Raw genomic sequence first — 18389 nt, 5'->3', positions numbered from 1 at the left:
TTCACACCATCACTTAATCATAACCGTTTATTTATTAGAAGTGTTTGACATTTATTTTAATGTTTTTTTGAAGTAATATAATTGAATGGTTATGATGTATTGATAGTGTAAAAAAATTTACATTGACAGTGCATAGCAATTTAACTCAAATTGAAAACAAGAAAACTATTTTTTTAATTAAAAACAATAAATAAAATGGACCGAAACAAATAACAATCGTGAACGTTATTTGATCGAAAACTAACATTGAACGCATCAAAATAATCTAAGTGTAACGAAGTTTAATAAAAAAGTTCAGAAATGCAAATAAAAATACCCGATTAAACATACTCTGACAGGTAAAAATGCGACCCTAAACAACATCGAAAAATAAAATGAGCGCACCAAATTAAATTACGCGCAACTTAGTTTCATAAAACAGTTAATTAAAGATCAAATTTTAAAATATTTTGTCCACTAATTTTCCTCACATTATCGAATCGCTTTTACCGGTTTGACTATAGAACCAAAATTTTATTCTGATAACCGTTGATTGGGTCAAAAAGATGCATGAGGTCATGAAAATACATGAAATGCGATTTTTCAGTTATTTTTAACTTATAAATGATGCAAACGCTGACTTAAGGTTGACTTTTGGTCAACCTAATGCATGCATGACCGACTAATAATGAAAATGCGGTTAATGAAAGACCCTGGAGAAAATTGAGGTATGACAGCTACCCCTATTTAAATATCTTTAAATGGTGGATTTGAAGAGCTTGCCTTCGAATCGTCATGGTGAAAGATAGTTTAAATACCACATACTCGAATGTTACGCTGAGATGCAATGGGTATGAGGTGAATGAAATGAACCCAGAACTAGATGCAAAGTAGTCAACCTCTGGACTATTTTACTTCTAATCATCAATTATGAATGGGAATTGAGATTTTCAGAGATACAAGAATAAAATAATGGTATGACTGTTATCTTTCTGTATCTCTAATCCAATAATGTTGATGATATTGTGATTAAAGAATCAATAGATGAGTTAATCAAATGGGATAAGATGAGATTAAGAATCACTCCTAACTTCCTAATCAAAAAATGATAATCGGACTGAATGAAATTTAAGAAGATGCAATGAGTTAAGAAATACACTGATTTCTCAATAGTGCAAATAAATGAATGCAAAAGAAAATATATGGACCAACTTTAGTAGCTTGTGAGTGGAAGTAGACTCCTCTGGGGATTAAAAAATCATATTCAATGCTCAAAACTGGCATGGACATTTTCAAAGTTAACAAATCCTCCCCCCGTTGCGAATTGTAGATAATGGATCACCACAAACGAGCTTAATGTTGACAGGTCCTCGCTTTGCCAGCATCCGCTGACAATAGATTGCAATAAGTAAATAACTTCAATGGGGAAATCATATTCAGTACACTTGAGTGATATGGATGTTTCTAAAGTTGATAAATCCTCGCCCCACTGGCCTTATGCTGACAGTAGATTGCCATAAACATGTAGACATGTTAAAGAGTTTTAGTGTTGACACATCATCGCCCCGATCCACTTTGCAAACAATAGATTACAACATAACAAGTAGCTTCGATGTAAGTAAATTCTCGCCCCGTCGGCATCATGCAGATAGTGAATCATTACAAGCAAACAAATAAAAATAGTAACAGGTCATCACCCCAATAGCAATTAACAGTGGATTGTAACAAACATGTAACAACATGTTAAATATCTTTAATGTCGACAAATCCTTTCCCCGCTGCGAATTGCAGAAGTGGAATGTAACAAAAGCAAACTTTGATATTGATATATTCTCACGCCATCAGCGAATTAATTGTAGATAGTGAATCATAACAAACAAATAAACACTAACAGATTCTCACCCCATTAGCAATTAACAGTGGATAGTAACAAACATGTAACAACATGTTAAATAGCTTTAACATTGACAAATTCTCGTCCCGCTGCAAATTGCAAAAGTGGAATGTAACAAAAGCAAACTTCGATGTTGATAGATTCTCACGCCATCAGTTAATTGCCAATAGAGAATCATAACAAACGAACAAATAATCAGTAACAGAACCTCGTCCCGCTAGCAATTAACAGTGGACTATAACAAACATGTAACAACATGTTAAATAACTTTAACATTGACAAATCCCCGCCCTGCTGCAAATCGCAGAAGTGGAATGTAACAAAAGAAAACTTTGATGTTGATAGATTCTCACACCATCGACGAATTGCATATAGTGAATTACAACAACGAACATAGAGAAATTGATAGATCCTCGTTAGTGGCGGAGCCAGAACAAAATTTTTGGGATGGCCGCTAAGGTAAACTAAAAATTATAAATAAATATAAAAAGTATAATATATAAAACATTTAAATTAAAATTAAATTTAATAATATATTTAATAAACATAACTATATATTAAGACTGATTTGAGACAAATTTCAATTATAGAGACTTTTAAGATAGATTTTAGAGAAAATACATAATTGTTTATTAGTTTTTTAAGAAATTTTATCTAAAATTTGTGTAAAATATTGAGACGGATTTTAAACGGAATCCCATTGTATATATAGAATTTGAAATGAATTTTAGACATAATGCAAAATTGTTATTTATTTTACTATTTTTTTATTTCTTCTCAAATCTGTGTAAAATATTAAGACGAATTTGAGACAAAATTACAAAGAGTCTTTAAAACGTTAATTCACAAAGTACACAATGATTATTTATTTTAGTTATTTTCATGAAAATATTGTCTCAATTTCTTATCAAATATTTAGACGAATTTAAATTCTTTATATAATCATTAAAATGTATTTTAAACATAATACACAACTATTATTATAATAAGTATTATTATTATTATTATTATTATTATTATTATTATTATTATTATTATTATTATTATTTTGTAATTTCCGTTACAAAACCATGTGAAATATTTGAAAAAAAATTCAATTATATAGAGCATTTGAAATAGATTTTAGACAAAATATAGAGTATAGTTTATAAAAAATAATGCAAAATATTAATAATAATTCAAATAATTAATTCAGTTGAATAATTAATAATGATAATAATAGTTAGTTTTGACATGGGGAGTAGAGTTGTAGCTTATAGAGTCAAATATAGATATAAAGCTATATAGTTGAGTGTGAGTATAGTGTATGATATGGGACCATAACGCCTAACTAGAACTGATAGTACATCTTTACTAATACTTTTAATATACCACTTGTGTAAACTTAATGCATTATATTTTTCAGCTAATGGAGGATATGAATTTTACTTTCAAAAAAGAACAATAGGGTGGCCGTGGCCTTCGTTTGCCACCCCTAGCTCCGCCACTAATCCTCGTCCTACTTGCAATTAACTAACCGTGAATCACAACAAACAAGTCTAACATTGGCAGATCATTGCCCCGCCAGCGACTAGTGATAGTAGATCGCAACTACACATGTAGGCAAAACGTGTTGAACAACTCAGTAACATCGTATTCAGATGTGCTTTGTTGAAGATAACATTCTTTGATTGTCATCATCTAAAACTCCCTATCTTTGGAGATAAATTTTTGTTGGATGAAGCGAGAAAATCATTGGAGAAATAAACACGCCAAAGAGGGCTCCTGCCACTAAGACCTACATGGAGAGATTGTTATCTGAAAGATTCTGATAAGATCTTGTTGAGAATAACAATGTTGAGGATACCGCTTTGGTAATCTTGTTGAACTAGGGTCACTTGGGGAGCACTTGAAACTTATTGGAGAAAACTTCAAAAGAAACTCTGTGCGGAAATATCTACTAGGGTAATCGAGCATAAATTACATTGACACTAGAGCTTGCTTGGGGAATACTAGTCATTTCGCTGGAAAGAAACTCGTCTTGAGGATCAACACCAATGTTGGTTGATTTCTAGACAACCATTCAACTTGCATTGGAGAAAGAAACTCGTATTTTGCCTTTCATGCAAAGCACCAAGTGTTACTTGCAAAGCATGCACCATAACAAGTGTTATTCATGCACTACATCATGTGCACACCATAAATCTTTCTACTTATCATCGGATGCAATCTTCCATTTTGTCAAATATATATTGGTTACGTGACAATGGTTAGACCCACACATATATTCAAATATCACTTTTAAAAATAAATAAATAAATTATACAAGCTACATCCCTAACAAAAATTTTAATGCCCAAATATCACTTTTTAAAAATAAATAAATAAATTATACAAGCTACATCCCTAACAAAAATTTTAATGCCCATAGAAGCCAAAGTGAAATTAAGCTTCTTCAGGTGAAGTGTCACTTTACAATGAATCTACATCTATCTATACCAATACCAACAATAATAAAAGCAACTAATCTATATACAACAATGATCATAAAGGACAAGACAATGAATAGATTATATGGTTCATCAACCTTATCGTTCATGGCCCACATTTAGTAAAGAAGAATGGGACAAGCAATACTAAAGTGGGATAAAGAGAAGGCAAAGATAGACATCATCTCAACTCAACAATGATAGGCTCATACCTATCCACAGTTTAGCAACTCCTAATAATTGAAAGAAACTAATACGTGTGTGTTTTGATACAATGTAGGTAATCTGAAAATGATTAGTTTCTTTTTTTGTAAGCATGATTTTGATGTACGTAATTACTATATATGAGAACTTAATTGACCTTTTAATCTCTTGAATTGATAGTTTTTCAAAAAAGTTATACTAAAATTCACATCAATACACGTTTCATTTTGCCTGGGCGCGCACGGGGGTATGCTTTTTTTTTTTTTTTATATGTATTTTTAGGGTGATTTAGAAATATATTTTTGAGAATAATGCCTACGGAATTGCAATATTCTCATGTTTGATTTAAGGTTTAAAAAAAATATTTTAAGGTTTTTTTATTTTTAGGAATTTTATTTATATATTAGTTTTATGTTATTTTAAAGTTTAAAGGGTGGAAATATAAGATTCCTATAAGAAAAAGTCTAATCAACTCTAACTTTCACGTTCAGTATTTTTTATTTTTTATAATTTAAAATTAAACAAAATTTAAAATTATTCCTAAAAATCTAAATTTTTACCAAACACATAGGCTGAAATCAGAAACAGATGCAGACATTATATATTGGTGTCGCTAAATATAAATGAAATTATGAATTAAATTAATATTAAGAATAAGCAATAATATTATTTATAGCAATATATTTATAATGAAAATCGGCGTTCAAACATGAGGGATTAACATATAAAAGGGGGAGAAAAACTTGAAAGGTGGTGATAGTGTTTCAAAAACTAGACTATATCTAGTGAATCGAGAATCGGAAGGATCATTGGTCTGATTTGATTGCTAAATTGAATAAGTTATTAAACCAATGAGAGCAGACAAAAACAAACCAATATCGGTAAAAATCGGCGAACAAACAATTTTGAAAAACTGACGGATTAAATGCTTGTTTGTAGACTTTGTTTAAAAATATTTTGTAACAACCTACCCTCTTTAGAATTAAATTTAGGAAAAATACTCGGTTTAGCGACAAATTTAATATTTTTCGTGCCTTAATTTATTTTCGTGTCACTTTGGTCCCTCAACGTTCAAAATGTTTCATTTTAGTATTTTTGTCTAACTAGCGACATATTTAGTGACCGATTTCAAAGTTTTTTCGTCGCTAATTAGATAAAAAAGACTAAAATGAAATATTTTTTAAAGTTAAGGGGTCACGGAGACACGAAAAAAAATTAAGGGACCAACCTTAACCCAATGGTATAATTAAGGGACCAAAATTTTGCTTTAAATTTATTAGACATTGCAATTATTTTGTTATATAGTTTATGTTGAGGTTAGTCTTTGTTCACAAGTTATTTTGATTTGCATTTTGTACTATTTTGTTTGTGTGATTATTATGTTTATATTCTGAATTTAAAGAATGAACTAGTAAAATTATAATATTTTGAAATTTGGTAGATGTCGTGATTGTGTTAGAGATCGAGTCATCTAAATCAATCGGTTTAATGAATATATAGTTTTTTATAGAGACTGGTTTATTCAATTGAGTTATATGATTTGTTCTACTGAATCATCTGATTTAGTCATGCGGTTTGATCGGTGACCTAATAATTTGATCAATAAACTAGTAATTTGTTCTCATCAATTTAATGACCTATGCAAATTTTAAAACATGCCATTTAGCAGGATGCTCTACTAACTTTTCCATATGATGAATTGTAAGCTTAATGCATTGACTCTAAGATGGTCTGAATAATAATGTTTACAATTAGTGTATTGTCTAAAAGATCCAGAGAAGAACCAGAGAACAAGATAAAATCACACGAGGAGAAAGGGAATCACGACATACCTCACACAAAACCTGTCATCTTCTTTCTTCGATTATAGCGGAATGGGTTGAATGCCGCTCATGTCGTTACCGTTCCTTGCGTCTTGAACTTCGAAAAGGGTTTCTGGGTTCTTCGATTGAAGGATGAGAGTTCAAAACAACGTTTCTGGGTTTGAGAGACTTAGGGTTGAGACGTGTTAGGGTTAACGTTTTTGGGTTTGATTGAAGGTGATAGAACGAAGTTGAGGAACGGAGCACAAGAGAGAATTAGGGTAGAAGAGGAATATAACACGTTACAGAAATTATTTTTTTGAAATTTAAGATTTTTTGAAACTATTTTTTAATTACAAATAATTACATAAAATATTTATATTACGTGGCACCAAGGTCTTTGAAACAAGTCAACATTTACAATATGTCACATGCAATTTTGGTGGGGGACTAAAATATTGCCAAAAAATAGTATATTTGGAGACTAAAAAGCTAAATTTTGTAATTGAGAGATCAAAATTTAAAAATAATGTAAATAGAATGGTCAAAACTCCATTTAAGCCAGTAAAATAATATAGAAATACATTTAACTCAAAATATATATATATATATATATATATATATATATATATATATATATATATATATATATATATATATATATATATATATATATATATATATATATATATATAGTTACATTGCAGCATTAAATTATCTATTCCATATAAATATTAACTTATTTTCTAAATCATTGAACAAAGAGAGACAATATACTTCTTTAAATGAGCCCTACTAAAGTTACATATTTGATTATAACTGAATCTCTTCATTGAAGATGCACTAACTTTATTAGATTAGAAGACACTTACATAATTAACACTACTAATCAAGTTCCATACACATAACATATAGTAATTAACTTATAGACAATAATTTAAAGTAACTTAAAGTAATTGTCTAACCATAGCTGCAGTAACAGCTGAAACATCACGCATAGCATTATTCTGTATAGTAAGTGGTGATTTTCCATTAAACTCACTCTCACAATAACTTGCTTCATTTGCAGCATCATTCGCACCATCTTCTGCAAATTTTGGATCTCCTTTCTCCAAAGCTTCAACAGCTTGAGGTATATCAGCTACTAAAATTGCTCTGTATTTGTCACCACAAGAACTCAAAACTTTCCTAGCTCCACCATTTCTCACCCTTTGTAACTGATGGATCTTATCCAATCCTTCATTTGCTTTTGCTTTCATCACTCTCACCATTATTTGTGCTAGCCCTGTGATATCAGCTGCAGAACTACCAGAATTCTGTTTGAGAGATTGAATACAAATGTTGTAGTTTGGTGTTTTTCTGCAAGTGTTTTCTATAAGTGAGAGTTTTTCATCTTTTGATGGGAAAGTGCTTCTAGAGTAAGTTGTTGGTATTGAGATTATGAGAAAAATAGCTTGGAGGAATAAGAAAAGAGTTAGAGGCTTCAAATTTGTCATTGTTTGTTAACTTGATTGATTGTAGGTAGAAAGCACTATGGTAAGCCATTTTATAGTGTTGGAAAAAGTTATTAGAGATTCATTCCTGTACGCAATTTTCCACTTATGTGATGCTTTTCTTAATCAACTTTTTCTATAAGAATTAAAAATATACAACTAAATATCATCTTTTCATGTTTCAAATCTCTTATAATATAAGCAAATCTCAGACATATTGAGGTATTTTGCTTTATGTATCCAAGTGTGTGTAAAAATATTACAAGTTGCTAACTTTGTACGTTTGTACCTTTTTTTTTATAATTCTGTTTTCATTGTATTTTCTAGTCATTTCAAATTACATTTTTATATATTTCAATAAGTTACATTTTACATCCTTTATTTTGGGTATTCACGGAATGTGTTCTTATTTTAAATTTAGGCATGTTGGTTATTCTTTCACATATTTCTGTTAAAACTGTCAACTAGTGCATTGATGTTGTGTCACTTATATTGTAGACCTACCATGTTCAACAAAAAAAATTTATATGATGAATTGTCACACTCTCCAAGTGACGCGTCAATAAAAAAAATAGAAATATCATCAAATTTTAGTGCAAATATGTGAGAAATTGATCAAAATTGTTTAAGTTGAAATAAAATGACTATTTTGGTGAGTGATATAAATTAGAGAAATTAAAATTTTAATTATGTTAACTGTGGTGTAAAGTTCAATCAATGCATCATGGTTCTGCTTGTCAACCATGATAAAAAGTTTTTTTTATATAGGGTTAATACCTATTTCCCCCTGCCATATAGGCGTCATTTGAAAAATCCCCCTCCAAAAAAAAAAAAGTTGCAAGAATTTCCCTAATATTTGAAGATTCTCTCATTTTTTACCTTCATCTCATCCAGTCAGCAAAAAAAGCTTACGTGGCTTGTATTTTTTTATTTTTTTCGTTGACTGGATAGCCCATGTGACTTTTTTTATATTATTTATTTATTATTTTTATTGCCAAGTAAGCATTTTTTATTATATAAATTTTTAGTTTAGATTAGAAAGCATGTTAATGCCCAAAAATTTGTTTTGAGTGGGAGTTGAACCCACACCATTAGTTTCCCAACACAAGGGCTGAAACCACTAGGCCACATGATACCATTTGTCGTATTCATGCTTGGAATAAGTTATATAATATGTGATACCATTTGATTACTTGTATTAACATTTTATTACTTGATTTCAATTATCTTTTTAATAAGTTTATATATTAGATAAAAAATATTTAAATACATTTTTATTTAATAATTAAAACGTATGTTTTTACTTAATATTTAAATACATTTTATTTAATTTAATACATTTTAATTGTATTTGTTTAATAAGTTTAAATATTAAATAAAAAATATTTTAATACATTTTTATTTAATAATTAAAACACATGTTTTTATTTAATATTTAAATACATTTTATTTAATTTAATACGTTTTAATTGTATTTGTTTAATTACTTTAAATATTAAATAAAAAATATTTTAATACATTTTTATTTATAATTAAAACGCATGTTTTTATTTAATATTTAAATATATTTTATTTAATTTAATACGTTTTAATTATTTATTTACATATTTAAACGAATACAATTTAAAACTATAATTAAAAAAAAATATTTTTGTAAATATTAAAATCAAATAATAAATATTAAAAAAAATACATTTTTGTAAACTAAATCATTATAAACTAAAAATATTTTTATTTGGTTCAGTTAGTATAAACTAAAATAATTATATTTAATTATATTAATTAATTTAAAACTAGTTTAATTAATCTAGTTAAATTAAAACTAGTTAAAATTATTTAAATTAAAAATAAATTAATTTAGTTTATAATAATTTAATTTAGTTGATAATAATTTCATTTAGTTTATATTTTATAATTTATTTAACTTTAACAGTAAAATAAATATTAATTACTATTTTATAATTTAACTAATATTAATTAATAACGTTAACTATTAACTAATAATTATTAATTTAAATATTAACTATTAACTAATATATTACTTTATATGTACATTATTTTTAAATAGTAATTTAAATTAAAACAAATCAATTTAGTTTATAATGATTTAATTTATAATGATTTAGTGAGAATTAATATAATTAATGATTTAGTTTATAAATTAATTAATATAATTAAATATAATTATTTTAGTTTATACTAACTGAACCAAATAAAAATATTTTTAGTTTATAATGATTTAGTTTATATTAACTGGTTCAGTATCTAATAAGTATTACCAAAGGCACCTATGAGTCAACCAAAAACGTGCAGCCTAGTGGTTATACTGATTTTGTGTAAGCTTTGGGTCTTGGGTTCAAGTCCCATTGAGACCATCTTTTTAAGCTTTGATATTTACCATTTTAACAACCTAATAATAAAATAATAATGAAAATTGCCACGTGGAATTAAAATTAATAAAAAAAAATAAAAATGCCACATACTCCGACCACTACATTAAAAATAATAATAATAAATAAATAATAAATAAAAATAAATTGCCACGTCAATATTTCTGGTGACTGGATTCCTCGAGGGGGTAAAATAGGAGAATCTTCGTATGTTAGGGGACAAATTGCAACTTTTTTTTTCGCAGGGGGGTTTTTCAAATAGACCCTATATGGCAGGGGGCAAAATAGGTATTAACCCTTTTATATATAAGCGAAAGTGTCTGTCGCTCAATACATAACAACAGTTCCTCTCTAAAGAAAATTCTAACATATTTCACTATTCTCTCTTAAATATATAACCCTAACATTCATGCCACTCTTCATACATACTGCAACCTTCAAATTCGTCTTCACCAATCGCTATTTTGAAGTTCGTTCATGAAACTTATTCTGCAATTTCGTTTGTGTTTCTCTTGTTAAAAATGGGTTTTGACTTTTTTTCATATGGTGAATGTTCTCATTGTTTTCAGATTCGTCTTCACCACCTTAACAAAGCGCATACTTTTGCTATGGTACATAAGATTTGTGTTGCTATGAAAAAATAAAAGAAGTATGAAGCTATTGTGGAAACTTCATCCACCTTGTATTTCTTTTTCATAGCATTATAAACTAGATGAACTTTATAATTTGTTTCAATTCCATGATTAGTTTCAACAAAAGGTGTGTTCTTGAAATATTTTATTATATCTTGTGTTGTTGTATACTGTTAGTGTTTTGTTGCTAAAAGGTATGTTTTTTTATTTTGTTGTATGTATTTGTTGTGTTGTTGTATGTTGTTGTTGTTGATAAATATTCTCAGAACAAGAACAAAATATTGCTAAGTAACAAGAAAAAGGCTTCTTGTGACTTAACAATGTTTTGTTCTTTAAATTCTTATGTAGGTTGACAGTAGAAGATGTTGAGTTTATTATATGCTATGTAGATTGTTTTTAGAAATGTATAATCTAAAAAATAAGTTGTATTTGAAAACCAATTTATATTAATCAATGTTTTCTGAATTGCATGTGTCTCATCGTTCATTTCCCTCTTTTTAACATATAGAATATGGTTCAATGACATGATTCTTCATTACATCGATATCTTCTCTTATAGTTTAAATTGAATAGAATCTAATTATTTGCTAAGTCTACCTCATCGTCGTCACCTATCATTGTGATTGTTATGAAGATAAGTCATCATAACAATCATGATGATAAGCGATGATGATGATGAGGTAAACTTGGCCAATAATTATATTTTATTCAAATTAAACTAGAATCGAAGGAATCAATTCCATGAATGACTTAGACCATTAAACCACATTCTATATATTAAAGAGCGGGAAATGAATGATGAGACGCATGCAATTAAACAGTTGTTTGTTTAAGTTTGTTTTCAAGAATAGTTTAATTCTCATATTATATATATTTCTTTAGTGAGGTGTATGGAAAAACAAGCAATCTACATATTATTTAATAAACAATGGGTACTTTCCACAACAGTTATATATTGTAAGCGTGATGTAATATTATTTATGCTTCAAATAATTGTTGTTAATGGGTTTCAAACCAATTTTATCGTTGTTTGATTGTTTGTTTTCAACATTCTTCTCTCTCACACAGCATTGAATATGGATTTTTTATTGCTTTTTCGATTATCAGATTTTCCATATCTATTACCTTGATTTTCAATGTAGTATTATGGTTATTCTTGCTGACCAAGTGACTCCAAACACAAGAGGAGATATGCATTATGATATACAATATTTCTGATTAAATTTAAAAAAATTAAAATGTTTATGTTAGCATATATGAAGAAAGATGGAGCTAAAGAGACATACACAATGAAAATAATATAATTAAGAAAAATAAATAGATAAGATTTGGAAAGACTGCACTATATATTTATACAAGTTCGATCCAGCCACTTGGCCTACTATTTCCCCCTAAAGTTTCTTCTTGAGAGTTCCACAGACATACTTAAGCTTTTTAGAGGATTTTCTCAGAACCTTCAACAACAAACAGGTTAAAGAACCAACCACTACTACAAGTTATACATTTCATGACAAAGCTTTTACCTCAGCAAAAAAACGAGATATAACACCAAGGTGAGCCATATTTTATTTTATTTTTAAAATAAAAACAACATATTCCCTCAGTTTTTAAAAACACCAAGGGAAATAACAATTCTCGACAGGGTTTGAATCCCAACTATTGCAAATTATGTTTTTATTTTGTTATAAGTGTAACCTGCTATCCCTTCGGTTTCCTTAATAACCAAAGGATAAAATAATCAAATTTTACTATAAAATACTCGTTAAACAGATTTTATCTTAAACCTAACTTATATGTAGTTGCCCCAAACTCTTATCCATCATTCTTGTGGGATAGATTGCAAGACAAAAAATCTTTTATGTTCTTTAATCTTGAACAAAATATTTTTTCTACCCTTGCAGTCTATCTCACATAATGTTGTTGATGTTGTTGTTGTTATATGTTTGGAATAACCTTCAAATGTTGTCAATCAAAGAAAACAACATTAATTTCCTTGGCTGACAATATTGAGAAATGTATTCTTAAACATGTTGTAAATTGCACACACAAAACGTTGACTGGTAAAAAAACCAAAATGGAAACATGACACGTTACATTCATTTTTATATCATTTACAATTTTTTCTTTGAACTTATTACCTCATTTTTTTTAACTCGGGGGATTTACTTATTTTATTTATTTTAAAATTTTAAAAAGAAAATATGCTTTCCCTCGGTTTTTTAACAAAACCGAGGTAATATGTTACACAGCTACAAAAATGAAACTCTACCCTACATTCTTATAGGAACAACGCTCAAGATATTGCCAATACATCAATGCACAACAAATTATCTACATCCCCCACTATATATCTTTATTAAGCATTTTTCATGACAAAATTCTCTCGAAATAATGAAATTGTGGAAGTTAAAGAAGCTTGAAAAAAATTCTCTATGATAGATTGCTAGTGCAGAAAAATATTTCCAACGATTGGAACATATAACTCCATACTTGGAACAGATAACTCCTTAGAAGTTGAATACATGCAATCTATAGAACCTTAGAAGTTGGATGTTACTCTCCAAGAATAACAGCTACTATGATAACACCACATTTATTGTAATTATGTAATTTAATATTCTGTGTTAAAAAACTTATTCACCTTTTACCCCTTAATTCTATTGACACAATTTCATTAAACTACAAGAAAACAACCTTCTATGTTTATAAGGACATGTCATATTATCTACCCCAAGTGTTTTCAATTCTTTACTCCTCTCAATACATAAAACAAACAAACCCAAGATATTTATAAATGTTTCTTAGTCCTTTAAATATCTTCAAAGATTTTTCAACTATTTAAACAGTAAAACCTAAGGATTTTTTTCATAATCTTTCAGTGTTTATCTCTCTATAATTACTTGCCTGCAACAAAAAGTGACAAAAAAACACGTTTATATTGAACCAAAAATGAAAAAACCATTCCTCGAGAGATTTTATCATGTGACTCCCACATTTGGACCCGACATCATCATATATTTTTATAATGGCAAATATGCGCCTGTCAAAATTTAACTAAAAAACGAATGAAAAAATTCAATAGTGCAATTGAAAAGTTCTGTGTAAATTGAAAAAATCGGTAGTGTATTTTTAAAATTCTGGTATGCATCTATATCTATTTTTAGAAAAATGAATCTAACACTCCAGAATTTTTTATAAATCCGGTATGTTTTGTAATTTTCTGGATTTTTTAAAAAATCTGGTAGTTCATTTTTTGACAGATAAAAAAATCAAAATTGAACATATTGGATTTTTTCAAAAATTCCAATAGTGTATTTGAAAAATCCTAGAAAAATTCAGAGTTTTGAAAATTTTGATTGTTCAAATCCAATTAATTTTAAAAAAATCCGATAAAAATTAATGGGATCCCCTAAAAATTGGGTAAAATCTCCTAGAATCCGATAAAAACTCATGAATATCTCCAAAAATACAATAAAAACTCACAAATTTTCCAAAAAAATCCAAAAAACACACTATTTTATCAAAACATAAAAAGTCACAAAAATTATTATTGTAAAAACACCCCTCATATGAAAGTGTCACGACAAAGTGTGGGCGTGACAAAAAAAAATCTCAAAAATACATGTCGTGCGTGATAACAAAGATTAGAATAAAGAATGAACACAATACTGTAAGAATTATTCTCATTATAAAGAATTAACAGTAAAACAAGCGAAATAATTCAAGAATTTCAAAAGTAAAACTTAATTTTCGTTTAAAAACAGTGCATGAAGAATATTTTTAAATTAGTGATAATATTTTTTCAAACACCAATATTTTGAAAGAATATTATCACTATGTCAGCAAACACATCTTGGTTAGCATTACTAAAGTGGGATAGAAAAAAAAAAAGGCAAAGATAGATACGGCTCATACCTTGGCAATTCCTAATAATTGAAAAAATTATATATGATACATGTGTATGTTTGGATACAATGCATGTAATGTAAAATGATTAGTTTCTTCTTTGTAAGCATGATTTTGGTGTACGTATTACTTTAAATGATAACTGATAATTGACGTTTAAATATTTTGAATTGATAGTTTTCAAAAGTTTTTATACCAAATTTTACATCAATACACAATCCATTTTGTTGGGGGCGGTGGTATTACTTTTTAGGTTTTTCTTATATGTTTGATTGTTTCTGGTTTCCTAGTTTTTTTGGGTGTGTTGTCAAATTTTATTATGTGATGCTTATTTTTGTTTCTTTGTTGTTTTTGTTGGATTGTATAGCACAGCCGACAAGGTCGTTTGAAATTTTTAAGTAAGGTGTAGAGAATTCAATTTAACTACGGTTAAATTGTGAAAACCATCTTGCTCATGTTTTTTTTCTTTTATATTAACTTACTGTTTGGAGCAATGTTTTAAAAATCAGACCGGTCATTAAACCGGTGAAGGTACTGGATCACTGGTTTATTGGTTGAACCATGAGATAACCGGTGAAGTTCCTATAACAACGGTTTTGATGTACGTTAGTGATAGAGTTTCTGTTCATGACTCTTATGGAGTTTCAGTTCATGACTCTTATGGAAGAGCTTTTGGCGAATCCTTTGGCTCTATGTTTCTATCTTCTAAGTTTTGAATATTTTGAAGACAATGTTTTGGAAGAACAAGTTCTGAAGATTCTGAAGACAGAGATTCTGAAGACCAAGTGTTGAAGACTCTAAAGACAATGTTTTGGATGAATTAGCTCTTAAGACTCTAAAGACTTAGGCTTTGAAGGTTCAAATTATGGTCCTTCTAAGCATGTTTCATCAACTATCAGAAGTCTCTAAAGATTAGAAGATAAGATCAAAATTGGTTTACGTGAGGAATTAGTATGAGGTACATATGTTTCCCCTACTCGAATAGGGCGGCGCAAGGACTATATTATGGTACTATGTTGTCGACCACTCCCTCACTGACCATTGTGGCAAAACAGCTGGAATTGAATATTCCAATTCTACCCTTCAACGAACTTATTTTTAGCTATAAAAGGAAGACTTAGAAGATTGAAGACGTAGAATTGAAACAACAAAACTTACGCTGAAACGTTGCACAATTATCTCTGATTATTTTTTGTATAGTTTTGTAAAGCAAGTGAACTTTTGTTCGCTAACTTGCAGCAAGTAAGCTTTTCTTCATATACTTGCTTAACACTTTTGTTGTATTTGATTGTATTTAAACTTGTGTAATCTGATTTCATGAAGCATCTCTGTAAACACAACCCTTGTAATTTAATTTGTGAGTTGATAGTACCTTGAGAGACTAAGTTATAGTCAGATTTCTCAAGACATTAATGGATAGTCTTTGTGGGTTACAATATTGACAGTTGGTTTTTGTTGTGGTTTCTATAATCAGTTCGGTTATAATGAATTAAGTCCTTGTTGAGAAGGCAATATTACCTTGGTGGATGGATGGGATTAACTTCGTTAATAGTGAACTAAGATAAAAATAATTGTGTCATTCATTTTTGTTCTTGTGATATTTTATTTTGACTTGGGAAGAATCTAATTTTAAATTTTGGAACTCAATTCATACCCTCCATTTCTTGTGTTTCAAGCACCTTCAAACGGTTGAAATATATTCAACATCTGCCACACTGGGCTCCGCATTCATATAGGATAGTTCTAATGGTCTCTTATATAAGTGTGACTGCATCACAAGAAAGTACAACTCATTATTAATTTGCAAGTTCATTCTCTCTGACTCCCCTAACTTGTTCATTAGAGTGATAACTTTGCAAGAATTTTTTCTTTTCTGTCCATTGAAAATCTCCACTACCGTGTTGAAAACTTTTCACGATAGACTTCACTAACAAATTATTAATTTTCCATTCTACACAAAAATTATAACTAGATTTTAAAGCTTCTTTAAGATTAACACCTAGAAAAAACAGAGTGTAAGGATTTTAATGAATAGATGTTGAAAGTAGCCCCACAAAATAGTAAATCAGTTCCACAAAAAGTATATTTAAGCTAAAATATTCTAAATAAGTCTCACAAATAATTATAAATAATTACATTTCATCAATAAATAATCTATAAAGAGTAATTTATTTATTGAATTATTGAAGAGAGAAACTATTTTACATAAGATACTCTATCAAATAGAAACTCCTTTAGATAAGCTCCCACTATAGAGACATATTTGATAGCAAAGGTTATAGGATAATTTCTCTATTGCAGATGCAATGACCACATTAGATTAAAAGACATTGACATGATTAACACTATTAAGTTCCCTAGATACAATACAACATATAATAATTAACTTATTGAGAATCATATATATGACTTAAGCAAACCAGTAGCTTAAAGTAATTGTCTAACCATAGCTGCTGTAACAACCGAAACATCATGCATAGCATTGTTCTGTATAGTAAGTGGTGATTTTCCATTAAACTCACTCTCACAATAACTTGCTTCATTTGCAGCATCATTTGCACCATCTTCTGCAAATTTTGGATCCCCTTTCTCCAATGCTTCAATAGCTTGAGGTATATCAGCTACCAAAATTGCTCTGTATTTGTCACCACAAGAACTCAAAACTTTTCTAGCTCCACCATTTCTCACCCTTTGTAACTGATGAATCTTATTTAATCCATCATTCGCTTTTGCTTTCATCACTTTCACCATTATTTGAGCTAGTCCTGTTACATCAGCTACAGAACTACCAGAATTTTGTTTGAGAGATTGAATGCAAATATTGTAGTTTGGTGTTTTTTTGCAAGTGTTTTCTATAAGTGATGATAGTTTTTCATCATTTAATGGGAAAGTGTTTCTAGAGTAAGTTGTTGGTATTGAAGTTATGAGAATAATAGCTTGGAGGAAAAAGAAAAGAGTTAGAGGCTTCAAATTTGTCATTGTTTGTTAACTTGATTGATTGTAGGTAGATGCACTATGGTAAGCCATTTTATAGTGTTGAAAAAAAGTTATTAGAGATTCATTCTTGTACGCATTTTTCCATTGATGTGATGGTTTTCTTAATCAACTTTTTCTATAAGAATTAAAAGTATACAAGTACATATCATCTTTTCAGGTTTCGAATCTCTTATAATATATGCAAATCTCAGACATATTAAGGTATTTTGCTTTTTGTATGATTGTGTGTAAAAATATTACAAGTTGCTCACTTTGTACGCATGTACCTTTTTATATTTTTGTCTTTTTTATATTATTTTTGTGATTTCAAACTACATTTTTATATATTTGAATAAATTACTGTTTTTATTATGTATTTTTCATATTCACATAATGTGTTCTTATTTTAAATTAAACACTTTGATTATATTCTTTTATATTTTGGTAATAAAATTGATGTCTTTATAAGTGAAAATAACCATCATTTTATAAGTCAATTTTGTAAGAATGAGTTAGGTCAAACTTTAATATGATATTAGAGTTTATCAATCGGACTATGACCCGCCGTTGGGGGTGTACTGAGAAGATCTCAAGTCCCAATCGGTTTCACCGAATTCAAAAAGAGTGTTGGGCGTTCCACGAGAG

At 28.7% G+C, this 18389-nt stretch overlaps 2 protein-coding genes across 2 annotated transcripts; both read right to left on the bottom strand.

Moving 5' to 3' along the window:
• Positions 1–7101: 7101 nt before the first annotated feature.
• Positions 7102–7878, bottom strand: LOC131602236 (cell wall / vacuolar inhibitor of fructosidase 1-like). The gene has a single exon (XM_058874299.1). The coding sequence runs from the start codon at positions 7841–7843 to the stop codon at positions 7295–7297; it is 549 nt and encodes a 182-aa protein (XP_058730282.1). The 5' UTR covers positions 7844–7878; the 3' UTR covers positions 7102–7294.
• A 9040-nt stretch (positions 7879–16918) lies between these two features.
• Positions 16919–17756, bottom strand: LOC131602231 (cell wall / vacuolar inhibitor of fructosidase 1-like). Its single transcript, XM_058874286.1, has one exon. The coding sequence runs from the start codon at positions 17745–17747 to the stop codon at positions 17196–17198; it is 552 nt and encodes a 183-aa protein (XP_058730269.1). The 5' UTR covers positions 17748–17756; the 3' UTR covers positions 16919–17195.
• Positions 17757–18389: the final 633 nt, after the last annotated feature.

The sequence above is a fragment of the Vicia villosa genome, linkage group LG1 (assembly GCF_029867415.1).
Source record: "Vicia villosa cultivar HV-30 ecotype Madison, WI linkage group LG1, Vvil1.0, whole genome shotgun sequence".
In the NCBI taxonomy this organism is placed as follows: domain Eukaryota; kingdom Viridiplantae; phylum Streptophyta; class Magnoliopsida; order Fabales; family Fabaceae; genus Vicia; species Vicia villosa.
The sequence above is the reverse complement of the archived record's forward strand: the minus strand, read 5'-3'. Positions and strand labels throughout refer to the sequence as shown.